Source organism: Psammomys obesus, unplaced genomic scaffold (genome assembly GCF_907164565.1).
Source record: "Psammomys obesus unplaced genomic scaffold, mPsaObe1.curated_primary_1811, whole genome shotgun sequence".
In the NCBI taxonomy this organism is placed as follows: Eukaryota; Metazoa; Chordata; class Mammalia; order Rodentia; family Muridae; genus Psammomys; species Psammomys obesus.
In genome coordinates, this window is record NW_026596131.1 from 4547855 (window position 1) to 4566079 (window position 18225).

The 18225-nt window shown below is 38.1% G+C and overlaps 1 protein-coding gene across 1 annotated transcript in view; it reads left to right on the plus strand.

Annotated features, from left to right (window-relative positions):
- The window catches only part of Cep112 (centrosomal protein 112), a 382050-nt gene that overhangs the window by 153758 nt on the left and 210067 nt on the right, over positions 1-18225 (plus strand). The window contains 1 exon segment of the mRNA XM_055592186.1: positions 8581-8763. Within this exon segment, the coding sequence (XP_055448161.1) occupies positions 8581-8763 (183 nt within the window).

Below are 18225 nucleotides of genomic sequence, written 5' to 3' on the forward strand. Positions count from 1 at the left end.
TATGAGGAAATGAAAATACCAGGTTTTTGTCACTTAGCCCAGAAATCTCACCCCAGGAGGGGCCTAGATGATACCTTCTCTATATGATATTACCTCACTGTTGGTGGGATACTGGTGCCATTAAGCAGCTAACTCTGTTTTGGCTTCCTCTGTATTCCAGAGGCCAAATACAGGAAGTTTCTTTGGAACCTGCTGCCTTCTTTTAACTGCACGGTAGGGACCAAAAATTGTACCCAACACATGGAGCACTCAGGGTTTGATGCAAGCCAAAGATGATTGCTGTCATGGTGATCAGACAAGCCTGCAAATAAGGTTTCTTCCTCCACAGGGGTCTCTAGACAGAGTGTGATATTCCAGGTAGACACAGAGCAATGAGAGAAGTGATTAATTGCCTTACAAAACATGAACGCAAAGTCCAGAGTTGGTGAGCATACTTTAGTTTTGTACGTAAATGGGAAATCATGGTCCTTCATCTAGATATCATATCTGAGTTTGTCAGAAACCATTGCTTTGGAAGAGAGTGTATCCTGCCAGATGGAAATGTTCCTCCAAAGGGAGCTGTTGCAGCATGACACGGGAGCTAACTTCATTCAGATCCTCCAGAAATGACTGCTGTTAATGGTATCACTACATAAATTTCCTAAGAGGTTGATAAATTAAATATAAAGAGGTTGAGAGGAAACATTTTTAGAACGAGACTATGCCATGCTTGCCAGCTTTGTTAAAATGTAAAATTTGATTTTCTGTGATTTGGGTGGAGAATAAAGGAAATTAAAACATTTCTGAAGTTTAAAAAAACATTTCTTCATATCAGGGATGAGTTCTTAGAATGTTAAGAAATATTGATTATAACACATCAAGGTTACAGTGCTTTAAATTTTTTTTGAAGACATGCGATATCTCCTATCACAAAAATTCAAGTTAACTTATGTAGAATTTTTTGTTTCTCACCTCTCAGTCTGTCATTTGTGGCATTAATTGTTGAGATCTGTAACATACGTATTCTGTCCTATGACTGCTCCTACCACTATATAGATTTGATTTATTTAAATCAGTTCATTATGGTTCCGGCTATAATGAGATCGTATTGTGCAGCTTTGCAAGCGCTCACAAGGTAGTCACTGTGTGGCGGTCTGTAACCATGGGGTGTCTGGAATGGGCAGCTTCACTGGACACCACACTCTCTGGCTAGTCTTTCTTTCCCAAAGTTTCGGGGACGGTTTCTCATTATCTTTTGACACTAATTGTTACTTTTAGTTTTTGTAGTCATCTCATAGTTTCTCAAAATTTACCTGCAACTCTTACTGTTTCTAAGACTGGTTTGGGTTTGAGGTCACCCACGTTTGAACTGAGCCATTCTTTCCCTTGCTTGTCACTAATTTTTCTTGGTGCACAGGGTGCATTTCTGATGTGTGCATTTTCGTCTTGGTTTGTTTTAGGGAAGTTTTCAATCTCTGTACTGTGTACTACTTAACTTCTTTTTCTTTTTTTTTCTTTCTGCTTCTCTGCAGTTGCTCCTCACTGCATATTTGCTATAACTTTCTAACACCTTTTGTCTGTCTCCTTGATTTGATTTTTAGCCATGCTTATACTGCTTTTTATTGCTTCTAGTTTAGATTGGTTTTACTTAATTTAGTTGGATTTATTTTGACCTGTTCTTAATTTTCTTTTTTGTCTTTTGAGTTTTGTGAGTTCTTCTTTCATTGTCCTCATGTTCTTGTTTAATTTCCCCATAACTGTTCTTGATTTATAAAGTATACTTTCTCCTTAAGCATGAAGGCCCTTCTTTTGTTTTATTTGATTTTTGCTAAGTTTTTTATTTCTTCTTTCACTTAAAAATACTTACTTTTAAAATTATTTTAGATATGTGTCTGTGTTAATATATATCGTGTAGGCAAGGTGGTGGTGGCTAAGGAAGCCAGGAGTGGGTGTGGGATTCACTGGAGCTGGAGGTACAGTGCTTGTGAGCCACCATATGGATGCTGCAAATGGAACCCAGATCTTTTGAAGGATCAAGAAGAGCTCTGAACCACTGAACCACTGATCCGGCTCTGTCATTTTGATTCTTGATACAATGTTTCATGGATGTCCAAACATAGCTGAGCCATGCCTCAGTTATTTTGGATTAGAAATTTGAAACTGTCTTGGCTGTTCATGGGGACTTCTTTAGCCAGTCTGTCACTGTGCATCCTGTTCCTTTGTGTATATAAAGGCGTGGATCTCCCCACCTCCCTTGACTTAGAATCTCACTGACTGCTCAGTATTCAGCCATGTGGATATTGTCTGCCATTACAACTTATGCATTTTCTACACTCTGACTCCTTATCTTCATTAACTCTATTAGACTTTGTTGCTTGACCCAAAGTGTCCAGGAGTCCAAGACAAGAAAGATGCTGCTTAATGTTTTCCTGAGAGCTGTGTTCCTGAGAAAGGACCACACTATAAAGTTGAAGGATCAGTCTTTACCATTGACTTGATGTGGGAAAACCAGACACTGACAAAGCTTTGGTTTTTAACACAGTTCCACCCCAGTGATGTACTTTGTGGTTGTGAATATCATCTTCTAATCTGACATTGAAAAAAACCTAGACTGAGTCCAGAAGAGACTTATGATATCTAGAAGTTAGCTGCATGATAAGCATTCTTCTGCTGCTGAAATGAGGCAATTCAAGCCAAGTTAGAGTAAATCAATGCAGGTTTATTGGAAGCAGTTCTGGCTGGTTCACCAGTCCTAAGGAATGGGGCCAGGAAAGTAGTTGCCATGAAGGGGGAGACAGAAAAGTGAGAGACAGAGAGAGGGAGAGAGAGAAGTGAGGAAATGAAAGAGGGAGAAAGAGTTCCAAAATGTCTGGGTTATATAGGGAAGCCCAGCCCCTGGACTGGAAAGTTCAGGGTAGAGGGTGAGGTATGCCTGCCAGCCAGCCAGCCATGACCTGTAACAGGTAGGAAATGAGGGAGACTGGGAATACCTGAGGGTAGGTCTGCTTTGGTTAAAAAGACACCTCAGCACTACCTGTCTCAGGTATAAAACCCGATATCCCAGCCCTTTGTTGATGATAGATGAATAAGGAATAGCATAATTGTCTATGACTACTTTCTGCTGACATAAGGCCATCATTATTGGGGGGGTAGGGCATTGTCCAAAAGCTGGAATGTTGTCTAAGTCCTGGAAGAGCAGGCTGTTTTATGCTGTCCAGGATCTATGGGGCTGTCTGTGGCTAGGAAAGTGCAGGCTCGGTTGAAGCAGTCTCTGAGGCTAGACCAAAGCACCTGTGTTCTGGATGCAGATCTCAGGGAGGCATCTGGGCCTCACAGGATGCTGGAACAGAGATATGCTAGGGACCGAAGATAAAGTTAAGAGGTTTAGGGAGAAAATGTTTTCCTTGGGTAAACGTTTGACACTTTTAGGCCTGTGATCATGATAGTTGGATCATGGGAGAGTCCCAAAACCAGGGAAAGGAGGAAGGGTCCCACTCTCAGGAACAGGATGGTGAGGAAATGGGCTGTTATTGCCAGTTCTTATTGGAGTTCATTTGACCTGTGAGAGGTGGATTCAAGTGGATTCCCTGAAGCTTACAAGACTCTTTTGAAGTTTACAAAAAAGAGACAAGTTTTAGAAATGTCAGTATTAAAATACTGAGCTTGTGCCTATGAAGTGGATCATATAGTGGAAGGCTTTGCCAGAGTTAGACTAATAATTTATCAGAACTCTATTGATTAATGCCAAAGCTCCGAACAGTTCCTAATATAATGGTAGCATAGTGAGGGGAAGAAATCTGACGCATTTTTATTCCTTTTATGTACCTTACATTACTTTCTTATTACTATTGAATTTTTATATCTTCCAAACCTCATAATTTGCATTTACTAACCTTAAAGTGCTTTCTTAGACTTTCAAACCCTTTCTTAGACCCTCAGACACTTTATTAAATCCTCATAACTTAAGCTTTCATATTCTCAGACCGTACATAATCTTGACATTTTTTCCTGTCTAATTTTCTACCCTGAGACACAGGTGCTTGATTACTGGGAGCAATAAAATGAGTTCCTTTTAGATGAAAGGGATAGTAAAAAGTTACTTCTTTCACTAGTCTAGTGTTCAAATCCATCAGAGATCTCAGAAGGAGAAATTGTAGCAGGAAGTATAATTCAAGTGGTCTATGTATCAATTAAAATGACAGAGCTTTACTCATTACCTAGATGGCCATCTCTTTAGGCTTCTGTGATGTTGCTGGCTCAGTTGAGGACACAGGTCCCAGAATTAGTATCAGTCTTGGGCCGCCAAGCTCTGATAGACTTTTCTGTGAAACAGGAACTTGGGAAGGCTGTCCTATCCTTGTCATAGACAAAGTAAGTGAGATTTCTAGTGTCCTGCCTGCCCACAGATTGGGCTAGGTCCTGGCAGCAGGCAAGGCATTGAGGCCATCATGCCCAGTGGTTAGTAGACCAATACAGGTGGAATTGTTGGTCCTCAATTTATCTTTTTGAGACCTTGGGCAGGTCACTGCTAGGATTTGGGAGTCTTTGTCTGTCATGGTAAATGGATGAGAGGGAGTTGGGGTGGTTGGAGCTAGGCAGCATCTGGAACCACAGCGTTCAGCCGCTGGACCTGTTTTATAGTGAAGGAAGAGGCAGGATGAGAACAGTTCCCCAAAAACACGGACAGATCCAATTTGGATAAATTTCACAGCAGACACCCCAAGGGTATCATGGTTTAGCCCCAGTGGTGTCCATTTTCTCAGCTTTTGACAAAGACCAAAGGCTTAAATGTACAGTGTCCTATACATAAGCCTGGGGTCATACAGTGTGTGTGTGTGTGTGTGTGTCTTGGGGGGGGCAGTGCTTCAGGTCAAACATCTTTGAATCGGAAGGCTCTCCCTGAAACAAAAATGATCTTTGTTCCAGAAAGATAGGGTTGCCCTGACTGGCTGGCTCGTGGCAAGGGGTGGGAGAGGTGGGGTTCTGGAGTCCCAGAAAAGGCACCTGGTACCACTTGGCAGCAACTGGGAAGGGATTACTCAATGAGTTCAAAGTTAGTCACATTAGGCGGAGAGAAAGATGGGGGAAAGGAGTGCCCCCCTATTCACATGTAGGGCTGGGGGCTTAGCCCCCCCACCAAGTTGGGGCGCCAGTAAAATGAGCAAATCCAAGCTAAGTGAGGGGAAGTAAAGGCAGGTTTATTGTGGGCAGCTCTTCGCGGGTTGTTCACCAGTCCCAAGGAACAGGTCAGGGAAGTTGCCATGTAGGGGGAGACAGAACAGGGTGGGTGCAGAGAGAGACGAGAGAGGGACAGCAGGGAGAGAGAGGGGGAAATGCAGAGAGGGAGGGAGAGAGAGAAGAAGGAAGGAAGGAAGAGAGAGAATGAGAACCAAAATGTCTGGATTATATAGGGAAGCCCATCCCGTGGGCTGGAAAGTTCAGGGTAGAGGGTGGGGTATGCCAACCATGCCCTGTAACAGGTAGGGACTGAAGGATGCTGGGGTCAGTTCTGCTTTGGTTAAGAAGACACCTCAGCTTCTTGTTCCAGGTCTGAAAGCCAGCACCTGACAGTGTGCAGTGCCTGGACAGTCCTCAGCGCTTGCAAATACCAGAATTCACTAACCTAGAGGTGTACTCCTTAAGATGCACTGAGAAGAATATTAAGCTAACAATTTGTGAACATCAACATTTTTCCTGGTTTTCATTTTCTTTTCTTTTTTTTTTTAAGTGAAGAAACATATTTGACCAATGTGGAATCATCAAACAGGCTATCAGAACACTTCAGATTACTGAGGTTAGAAAGATGCTGAAGTTATGTGAGAGCAAAATATCACTAGACTGTAGAAGAGTTTGGTGATGTCCTACTGGGATGATAGCGTTTCATGGCAGTCTTTTCATCCTCTGCCTCCTGACTTCTCTCCGGCCTCTCTTCTGTACTGTGGCCTAGGCCTTGGGGGTAGGAGTGTGTGCTTGTCTTATTCAGGACTGAGTGCTCCTCACTTACTCTTCTCAGAGCTTTGATGGCATGAAAGTCTACCTTAACTGCCACCCTCTGCAAAAAGGCTAAAAGCTGCACTAGTCCATGGGTATGAACATTTAGATGGCTGCCTGACTACATGCTCATCAACACAGCAGCGGTGTGTTCCTTCCTTGGGCTTATGCCCTCAACAGCCATAGGCCCTTGGCCTGGTTTGTAGTATCAGATATATATTCCTGCCCATGGAACAGGGCTCACATCCAGTCCCTGCAACCACACACACAGAAACATGCATGCACAAGACTGGCCCTCCAACATCCCGTCATGAACTGAGGAGGTGCCATGGGGTCCTGAACTTCTGAGGAGCTAGTGGCTGTAAATGGTTGCTAAAGGAAGTGATGTCATTTTCGCTTATGTAGCCACTGTGGGACTAGGTGGGAAGAAGACAATTTTTCAGAAGAAAAGGAAGGAGGCATACCAAAGAGTAATGGGGCAAAAATAATCCCAATACATTATATATGTGTGTGTGTGTGTGTGTGTGTGTGTGTGTGTGTGTGTGTGTGTAATATGTATTGTATTTATTATATATTATATTAATATATTAATATTATATATATGAAACTGTTGTAAAATAAAGGGAAGATAAACAATTGGACATCATTCATTACTAGTAGCCTTATCTCTGTTTCTTGGCATATGTACTTTGGAGGGAAATATTCTACAATTCCTCCATTCTTCCATTCCATAGATTATTTGGCTACTTATAAAAATTTTGTTTTCTATCAATTTTAAGTCATACTTATTCTCCCAATTTTTAAAACGCTTTTAAAGACCCTAGTAGAACATTTTCTGCCTCTTCCTACTTTTATTCATTGTAAAATGTGCTTAAATAATTTTGATTAATGTTTTAATTTTTTTATAATGATACTTATATGACACTGAGTAGAAATAATAATGTGTTGAAAAAACTAAAGATATTCCAGTTCAATAATTCATACAGTTAGCTGCTGAAAACCTGCTCTAATAACGGTCACTTTTTAATTTTTCTCTTCTGTTGGGATTAATATTATAGTTGAATAAATCACAGAATAAAACACATACATTTACTTTAAATAATAAAAAGCCTTTTTCTTTACTACTTGGTGTCCTTAGTATATATTATAAAAAAATGCATACTAGTTTTGTCTCTTTCCTGGTACCATTGGAATAAAATAGGGCAAACACCCAAATTTTAAGTAAATTCACTGGAATACATCTTTGATCTCAGATGCAAAACATGTTTTCTATATTATGTAGGCATTGCTATAACACACTCATAAGTGAATATGTGCACGAGACAGCATACATTTCTTCTAAATAGGATAACATTTATGCATAATTATAAACTTATTATTGATTTTCCAACTCTAAAGTCACCATAAGGAAATATTTTAAAAATATGTTCTAATCTAAAGCAAACTTAGTTTATGTTGTTGATTCTTGATTTGCAATTAGGAAGTGAAAACTTTTAATTTCGTAGGAAAATGCCTTCTGAGACTTAGTGCTGTGTGCATTCCTGGAAAAATGACTGCTACAGCTTTAAGATAAGGTGGTCTGGTGATTCATTGCAGGAAACAAGATCGATTTGGAGCAGGCTCCTACTGTTAGCTTTTTTGAAGATGGATTCTCACGCTGAAAATAACATAACATATTCTAAATAACAGCACCCCCTTCCCCGAAATCCACCAAAACTGAAGAAAAATCCAAGTGACTGTTCTTAGCAGCTGTGTGGCCGGGAGTGCACTGGGGAGGCTGGCTTCCTGCAGTCCCCCATTCATCACCTGCTTCAAAGGCAGCCTGGCCGGCTATAGTTTGCAGGCCAGGTAGGGTGCCATTGTGCACAGTCTGGGAGGATTAGTATCAAAGCTGCGGCAACCAGGCCCTTGGTCTCAGGCTGCCATTCAGTCTAGCAGGGAGAGGCTAAGACTGGCCAAGGTCACAGTCTCCAGTGTGGAATGGACTGGGAAAGGGTCCTGAGAATAGAATGCTTTTTATGAAATCATGGCGCAGGCTTGCGGCACAGCAGGTGCCCTTCTGGAAGACATAACATCTGTTTATGTTGGTATACCGTAGCTGACAACGAGATAATAGAGCTTTGAAATTTATCATTTTATTTTTAAAAGACAACTGTATATACAATAATCCAGATGCGTATTTCGCTCACTCAGATCTTTCATTGGAAAATCATGAAGGGAACTGATCGATTTAATTGCTGCTTTTTACATGTATATATTCAAGCAGAAAGCAAAGCGTACTGACTATTAACCGTTTACAACCATTGCTGATCAGTAATATCCAACTCTTGGGGAGGAAATACCTAGTATTCAACATAATTTTTTTTCAATGTTCAGACATTAGTGTCAACAGATTGCAAAGGATTTCCTGAATATGCCAACTGTCTGGAATATTAGGATCTTTGGATAAAATGCTCCCCATCAAATGAAGGTATTTTAAGGGTGAGGTAATAGTGATGCAAAAATAAAATTTTCAACTTGGACAAATTAGAGAAAAATTAAGCTGTACATGAGTTGTCATGACGACAAGGATGTTCTGTTGATGAACTGTCCTCCTCATTGTCCAATCAGATAGTAGAGCTGAAGCTGGAGCATGAACAGGAGAAGACGCACCTATTACAGCAGCATAACGCAGAGAAGGATAGCCTAGTCCGAGACCATGAACGGGAAATTGAAAACCTGGAGAAACAGCTTCGCGCTGCCAATATGGAGCACGAAAATCAAATTCAAGAGTCCAAGAAACGAGATGCACAGGTAATTATCAATAATATTTGCTAAAACGGTGTCTATCTTTAAAAAGTCATCAGCGTTTCATGTTTTCTTCTTCTTCTTGATGCACGCTGTTTGATCATTTGCAAAACTGACATATAAATGTGATTTTTTTTTTGTTTTCTCCCCCCACCCCACCCCCTGTTTGGAGGATGAATAAGGCTTTAACTACAGAAACCACAGGTAGCCAGATTAAAAATCCCATGGCGCGCTATAACTTGGTCCCTTTTCTATAATCTTGTCTCAGTTCCTTTCATGATTTTTTTTTAAGGTATGCCCCTTACCCCTCCCCTCAGCCTTGGAAAATCCCTAAGAAATATATTAGCCTCACCCCTGGCTTTTTGTTTTAATCTCTGAAGGCAATCAAGGAGCTGCTTTAATATTTGCTTTTCCTGACTATTGTTTCTTTTTGTCCACAAGACTCTATGTTTGATTAGCTTACTTGGATGGTAATTGATAAAAATGACTCCAGAGAAGGGCTATTTCCCATCAGGTCTGTTGCTTTTTCCTGCATGCACACACACATGCCTCCTAGCCTCCATCTCTGTAGTCCCTGTTGGAAGCCATTTGGCAGAATAACCCCCAGCTGTGGTAGCATTTGACTCTTCAAACTTATGGATGAAATGTGCACTGTCAGCATGGAAAATTATCTTTATAAATTTCAGATGAAAAAAATCTTATTGGGTATGTATCTTTGTGGTAAAATACATTCTTTAGGGTATATATAATCAAGGGCCTTTAGTATAGCCTCTTCAGCAGATTGCTGTGAAATTTTATTAAAGAAAAATTTAAGAGCAATTGGAAACAATAAAAAGATAATTTTCTTTTCTAATAAAACCATATCATCTACCAGGTCGAAAGACCTCTTTTGCCATTGAAATCCAGGCATACTAACCACACCACAATTAAGCCCTGGCTATCCTTCCTTCTAAAATATGATAATTTCCAAACAGCAAAATAAATCTTCTGGTATGGTGTGTGTTTAAGGAGTTCTGTAATTAACTAAACATCAAAACATTTCTAATTAAACAAGATGTTAATTTTTTAGTGGAGAGCGAGTGGCGGTAAGGCAGAGAATGGGAGTTGGTTATTTTTCATTTGACCTTGGCTTGTCTTTTATTTCGGAGAGTGACTAGTGTAATAGGAGTGTCCTTGACACAGTGCCCATTTATAGGGAGAGTATACTTTGATTGTTTTATGGTTCTGTGCTCACTAGACAGTGATTATTGCAGTCCGCGTGGCCCCAGAATAATCCTGTGGTTTCTAACAACATTCATTACATTTTTGCTATCAACCTCATTAGAACCTGTAGACAGTATATGCTGTTCCTTTGTTTTCGGACATACGATTTTTTAAAAGAATATTTCCAAACTTATGCCCTCCTTCAGACATAATGTTAACCTTGCCATTGTCCTCCCATGATAAGGGACATGAGGTCTGGATCAGTAGAGGATGTTTGCATTAAAAAAGTCACATAATGGATAAAATAAAAGCCATTAGTTTGCCTAACTGCCGACTCTTTGGGTGCTGGGGTGGAAAGCCGACACACTGGAGGCCAAATTTATAGGAAATCTTTGTGATTTTGCATATGCCGTATCTGTCATGTAGGGCGGGGTTCATCTGATCATAACAAAAGGGAAATTTTAGAACTATTATGTATAATTCAACCACAGGAATGGTACAATATGGCTGTTAACTGAGTTTGTGCTCATTAGAGTATTAACTGTGAAGACTCTCTGACCCTTTTAGATGCTTTGGTTTAGGAGATGTCTCATATTTTGGGTTTTTCTTAAGCATTTTACTAATTGGAATTGCTGTCATGGGAATACCAGTAAGCGACGCAAACTTGGATTCAATTCATTTCTAAGCAAAATGAAAATAATTTGGTATACGTTGTTACCTAGTTGTGTTCAGAGAATACAATTTTAAAGAACTTTTATTAAAAACTACATTTAAAAAAATCTTATCATACCTACCAAAATACTAATAATGTGTCTATGACGATTCCCTGAGGCTATTAACTTGGTTTCTTTCAGGTAGCTCCTAAATTTTTATATTGTGTCTTTTTTATGATTGTGGCCTAAAAATTTAATGTATGATACCTTTGAAGTACTGAATTCCATTCACAAATTTAAAATTCACAAAATGGCTTAATGCTTTCTAAAAGAGAAGATTTTAAAAAATCACTGTGGGTGTTTGATGTAGAAAAACACATATATTTTAAATATTAGATTGTATAATTTTTTTTTTTAAATTTCCAGAGGTATCTGATTTTCAGTTACCATTTGGTTCATCCAGTGTAGCATTGGAGGCCATTTTGTAAAAAGGACCATTTGCAGTACTTTGCTGACAGAACACCACTGTGGTGTCTGTTTTGGATACCATGGCTTTGTTTGCTGCTCTCTTCCATCAGATCCAGATCATGGGGATAGTGTTTAAAAAATAAATCATTTCCGCTTCTTCCAAATATGTAGTATATTATATGCTGAAAGACTGCCAGTGCTATGTAGTTACCCTTCTCAATGTGAATCTTGCCATTTAGGGTCTTACTTTTGGTGACCATGATTATAATTATAAGAAATTAGATTTTATCCTAGTAATTCTGCTTTTCGATAATGACAACACCAGTAATCTAAGGACAGTTAGTCACTGCCCTCAATTTATTAGCTAATTATTCTAGGTGTATGTTTTATTTTTTTTCTTACATTTTAGCAATAGGATATAGTATAATGTGATAATTATATTTGCTAAGATGAACATCAAATTTTGTCACCCTTGTTTAACATGTTCAGTCTGGTCTGTCTAACATCATTTTTTAAAAATAACATCCAGGTTGGTAGAAATCAACACCATAATTTTGTCAAATATTTTTCATTTACCAATACTCTCTTATGGAAATTGGAGAACAATTTAATTGATTCAATTGCATTTAATGTAAAGAAACTTTATAAATATCATTTTGCAAAGCTTTATCTAGTTTGGCAGCTCTGTGTGGAATTCTTACTTTCCTTTAGTATTGTCACATAATGAATTTGTTATGTTGAACTGGAATAAAAATAAAACATAGGTTTCCTTGATTTGTGGTTGTCAGTTGTCCATTTAGCATGATGAACCTTTTGGAGGTTTCTTATTCTTGTCTCTGGTTGGCCTGAATGAGAGGTGTATATGAATGCCAAAAGACAGTTGTATGGAGCCTTTGTGATCCACCCCAGTGATGGTGTCACTGTCTTAGAATGTCTGTGTGTCCTGTTGCAGGATAGACACGTCAAGGACTCAGGTCAACTGGCAGCCACTCTGAGCTCCCCCTTAGGACATGATCCTTGGAGAAAGTTATTCATACCATATAAAATATGTTAAGCCCATCACTTATATGTAGACTATAGATTCTGCATGACATTGGCATACTGAGAGTCTTCAATTTCTTAAATGGACAGTCATGATTCTAGTCATGATTAAAGGACTTTTGCATAGTAAGCAGGTAAATCATCATAATTTTGCCTTATTGATTCACATTAAGAAGTATTGCCTACTGCACAGAATAAGATGTGGAATTTATGGACCTCTACGTTAAAACCTTTCCTGAGAAGATACTTATACTTTTAAAAACTGTATTTTAACATTACATTTTCTATTAATTTGCACATATGAACACAAGTTATAAATTCCCATTTATAATTTTGATATGTGTGCTGCAATGAATTAAGCATTACTCTAACTCTTTGAAGGTTTTCAAAGGGCTAGTAGAACAATATGTGTAATCTGATCATTATTGGTGCACCTACTTATGGGCAGTCTTTGGACCTAGATAGCATTTTTCTATCATAAAGATTGACTTTTTATTTGTATATACACTATTTTCAAAAATTGCTAATAGCAACATTTTATAATAAATTCATACTTTCTAATCAAAAACAAGAGTTAAACCATAGATGATGTTAGTCACATGAGAGAATCTACACTTGTGAAAATCCTGTAGTTAAGTGCGAGGTTCACCTGTGAGCTTGCTAGAAGCCACAGCAATAAGGGAAAGGTGATGAGCTATGTGATTGTATTTACAATGAGAGAAACCATCACTTTTCTTCCTAACTCTCATTTTGGTATAAATTTATGATATGGGACTGAGTATGAAGCACATGAACATAAAACTGATGGTGTCTTCTGTAAACTAAACGTTTTCAAATATCAGGTGTGGACATGATAAAATCTTTAAAACATTAGAAGCATTTTTCACAAAATGTAAGTACTATACTCTATATCAATGAGCCTAAACTTCATTTTAACTTAATGAGAATATAATTTTTCTTGAATCAGAGAACAAAGCTACTTTGAGAGATCTAACTTTTCAGTCATTATAAATTATATTAAAATACATTTTGAGTAACAGAGCTACCAAATTCTATTGCTGTCATTTTACTGCTGGGCCTAGGTTCTAATAAAATATCTTGAAGGAACAATTTAAACCTGGCTGAGACCATAAGTAGGTTAGAAATTAGCTAATTTCCAAATGCTTTTCTACCGTACATTACATTCTATCTCTGAGTTGATTGTGAAAACTACCAGATAGTAAAATCAAATGGTAATCTATTCCAGGAAGAAAAGATATTCATTTCTATTCTAAAGTGAGTAAAGTAGTATCTCGACGTCAGTATCCATTAACATCATTTCCTATATTCAAAAGGAGTGAAGATTTTTAGTTCTCTGGATCATACCAAACTAATTTCTGGAAAACCCAAACTATGGGAACTCTTTATTTCCCTAACTTAGTGAGGCAGCTGCTGAGCGGCCACCTTGCCTCTCTTCACCCCCTCTTCTAGTGACAGTCACCTCCCAGTGGCAGCCTGGTGTTCCGGCTCTGCACATACCGCACTTGATAGTTGTCCCATCATACCCAACTGTGTGTATAATAGGGAGAGTAAAGGAGAATTAAGTGTTTTTTAAGTGTTACGAGGATTTTGCTGCACTGTATGTACAAAGTCTTTTCCAGGCGTTGGAAGGCTGGTTGGAAAGATTTTTCATTTCACTTTTATTTGCAAAAATAAACAGACTTTTAGAGAAGCTATGTGATAAAACCACACATTACAGTGATCTTTCTTTAGTTAAGTTTTGTAACTATCTAGCTTCTGTATTCCTCCATACATTTAACATATAAGTAGAGGCTTCCTAACCCATTTTTAAAAAGCCAAAGGGGAAAATTCTATATTTTTCTAATACTGTTTTAGATCATATAGATTTTTCCAAATGGAAGCGGTGAACAATCCCCTTTCCATTTTGACATAGATACACCGATGGGAAGATCTCATTTCATTTGTATCCATGGTTGTTTTTTTTTTTTACAGTGATATTAATAATGCATATGTTATTTGTATGTTATATAAATAAAAATGTATAACTATTTCTGTGACTTTAATGTGGCAGAAATATAAGTGGATGTCATTTCAAGTAAAGATAATGCTTATAATTTTAAGATTTCTAGATTTCTTTTCCATTACAGTTCTAAAATCGTTCACCTCACAAAGTACAAATGTACTGGTAGCTAAACCATTATAATTAAGTCATCTTAATCTTCACTACAGAATAGGGAAGTTTAAAAAGCAGAAACACAAGCTGAAACAAGGCAAATTACTTCCCTAAGAATGATCCATTCCTAGAAGAATTATACAGTGTATCAGTAGTTCTATGCATGTTTTAAAAATGGGATAGTTACCATGGAAACCACATGCTGTGGTATGTGGCCCACTTTTAGATAAAGAATATTCATTTAAAGAGAAACCTTCTAAATAATAATGTATAAAGTATTTCTTTTGAATTAACAACCTTGTATCAACTAATAATGACTGCTTTAAAAATCTATTCTTTGTTCTCATTATACTTAATGGGTTTCCTTTGAAATATTAAAATTGTTCTTGAAAAGGATTTAATTAAACACTGGAGAGAGTTTAAATACAGAGCAACCTGTATAGTGGCAACCGTTCAGCAAAGAACCAGAGGTCAGATAGGTTGTTCCACCGCACATGAAGGCATTAGTCATAGCTGATTCTTAAATGTCCAGTAATAGTATAGTCAGGTCAGCTAGAGATCACTGAATTTCACTCATTTCAGTTTATAGGTAAGGAATGGGAGATTCAAGGACATCATCTTGCCCAAGGTCATAGAACTAGCAAAACAAGGCTTTTTACTCTTAATTCAGTGTTTTATTTTGTTTTGTTTATGTCAAAATCTCATCCAAGAAAAAAAAATTTTAGGTTTCTAGAAATATTTGGACATGTCAAAAAACGTTCAAGCTGTGTAAACGAAGCCTTACCCTGAGTGTGAGAGCCTGTAGGGCCTTTGTTTCCGAGGCCGAGACTCTCTGGGCACTTGCAGTTTGCATGTTTTTTGGTGACTGCCATCCTTAGTGGTACTGTAACGTCACAATGACGTACGGCTGTGGCTTCTGCTTGTAGTGATCTGCAGTGGGCCTTCATGGCTCAACAACCGTGGCAGTGTCCTCTCCCCTTTCCTCCACCTCAGCGAATTCATTGACAGTGTTGGCAGAAGTTATCTCTGAGGAGATGTTGGGTGGAAGTCCTCTTTCTTGATGCCTGGATTTCTGACCTCATCAGTTCTGTAAGGGACATCCCCAAGGTCTTCATTTGTATAGTTGAGGTAATTTTTTATGACAGAGAAGTTGAAGTCAGAGTGCAAGAAATGATTGGCAAAATGATGATATCATCAAATGTTCAAAGAGCTGGCAAATTGAAGCTCATTAAGTTGTCATTTGGGTTCTATTCTGGACTAATTGGAATCATGCCTGGTTGCATGATATGAATGATATTTAACAATTGAGCCATTTTTATGACAAAAATGACAGAAATTGATGTAAAGGGGAACTTGAAGCGGAAAGCAAGGCACTGTGGAAAAAGTATGGTCTTTCTTTCAAACTGATTTAATGCTGTATGCAGAAAGTATTTGAAAAATTGGTCTTATTGAACCTGAAATATTGAAATCAGTATTACAGAGCTGAGATTTGGAGATAATGCTTCTTGTTTGAAACAAATAATAAAGCCCAGTTTTTAAACGTTCACTTGTTTTAATAATTATTCTGTTTGCTGACCTTTCTAAGATTTTTGAGTAGATGTGTACTAAATTGTTGGATCAGACTACAATAAATTAGAAAATATTAACAATTTGACTTCCATGGTTTGAACATGTGTTATTTTCTAGTTCACTTGTATTTTTTTCCTCTAGATTTCAAATCAAATTCTGCAAGTGTATTTACTATTTGAATATAAAGTAGTGGTATTTCACAGAATGAAGTCTGAGGTGCTATGAGCTGTATCTTGGCCTTTTCCATGCTTGTAGGCCAGTTGTATTACAGCAGCAGTGTCTTGACATGCACACCCTTCCATGAATTTTCCAGTGGCAAAAATTGAAAGTTACAAATCTTTGAAAAATTTAGACTGAGTTAGGTAATTTATTTATCTTAATGTCTTATATTAGCAATTATTAATGATCTTATTTTTCTAGTATTTCCAAAGCTGTAATTTAATATGCAAAATATATGTGATCATTAATGTTGTCTGGAAAAGCAAATACCTGAAATGAGAATATTTTGTGCACCTATTGGGCAAATGATTTGATAGCTTCAAATATAGCCATGATGGGGTATGCAGTAAGAAGTTGGAGGGCGAGGCTGAAAGACTTTGCTCCTCAACTCCTCAAAGATTACTATTGAAGCTGGCACTTGACAAAAGCCACAGACTGAAAATGTGAAGTGTTCTAAGCTTCATACTGCAGTCAGTCCAGCTGTGCAAATGTTCAAGTTTTGGGTAAAACATGGAACACCATTTTAGTGCCATGTCAGGAAAAAAATCATCACCCATACTGCGGATGCTGTTTTTATTTCATGTTTGAGAATTTTTATTCATGTGTATAATGGGATATGGTATCTACCCTTCATTTCTTCCCACCAACTTTCAGCATGTACCCCCAGCACAGCCCCTCCCAGCTTCATACATATCTATGATAGCACTGTGTCCAGCCTTCAGTTCTTATTGTCTTACTGCATTCTTCTCCATGATGTTCCCTGAGCCTTGGTGATAGGGTTAATATAGATGTCCTGTTAGCGGCTAAGAACTCGGGATCTTATTCTCAATATTCATCATTCCATTGACTGCTGTCTCTGCACAAAGAAGCTGCTCTGACTGAGGCTGAGAGAATCCCAGGGTCAGCAACTTGACAATATAACCATTTAGCAAAACCCAGACATGGGCTTTTGACCAAGATTATAGTCCCAGGCATGAAATACCTTCTTGTATAACAGACCTCAAAACTGATCATAGTGGTTTATTATCCAATAGTAGTTGTGCCACTATTATATAGTAGACAATCTTGTCTGGCATGTTGGTATTGCAGTATTCAGGGTCCAGTACTAGGTAAGACCATTGCTGTCTTTTCTCCCTTAGAAGCCTGCAAAACACTGTGAAAGCTAAATTGTTCAATTCAGAAATATAAAGCGTGTATCTTCTAAAAATTTCAATCATTACCTATTTTGTTTGCTATTTGAAACCACATTAGTATGGATTGATATTGAAAAAATAGTCTTTATAAAAGCTGTAGAATCATCACTCCTCAGAGGATAGCTACCTCAAGGTTATTTGTAAGTTATACATAAGTTCTTTTATTTAAACATTAGCCAAGATTATGAATATAGAATTTTCCTATGAGATCAGTTTTCAACTTGATTAATTATCCCATTAAGATTTTGTAATTGCCTGCTTTGCCAGACCTTAGAGTTGGTGTGATAGTGAGATTGGATGCTGGGTGACTAAATGGAGCCAGGCTAGTAAGATTTTTACCAAAGGCAGCGTCATGGATACAGTGAATCAGGTAGTGAAGGAGAGTGGAGAGACCCAGAGCTACAGTTTGATGTGTCACTGGATTTATGGGTATTGATGCCACAGAGTTATGGACAGGGAGGACTAATGTTCAGAAGAAAGTTCTCCATCACCATTAGAAGTAGATGGGGTCACAAGCATGAATTGTAAAGGATACCTTTGTGATAGAAGCAGATGAGAATCAGAAGATATGCAGTGCTAAAAAAAAAAAAGAAAAAGAAAAAAGGTGAGAGAACTAGAAACAGAGAAAATGGTCGAGAGAGGGAAAGAGAGCCTAGAGAAAATAATTAATAAACTGCGAAGTCATAGCTGATACCTAGATTGCTTTGGAATTTGAAGTGGATACATAAAAGAGCCCTCTCTGTGCTAGGCTACTTATTTCCAACTGTAAACTGGGCATATAACAGAAGTAGACTATGGTACCAGATGAGCAGACTGATGCTGCCTCCCATAATTCTGCACTTGGACATGGATTTAGAGATTATGGAGTCCTGTAAGGAGCCATACAACAAAGCTCAGATTAAAGAATGAATCCACCTGGGCCATTAGTGACTGAGTAAGGCATGGATTG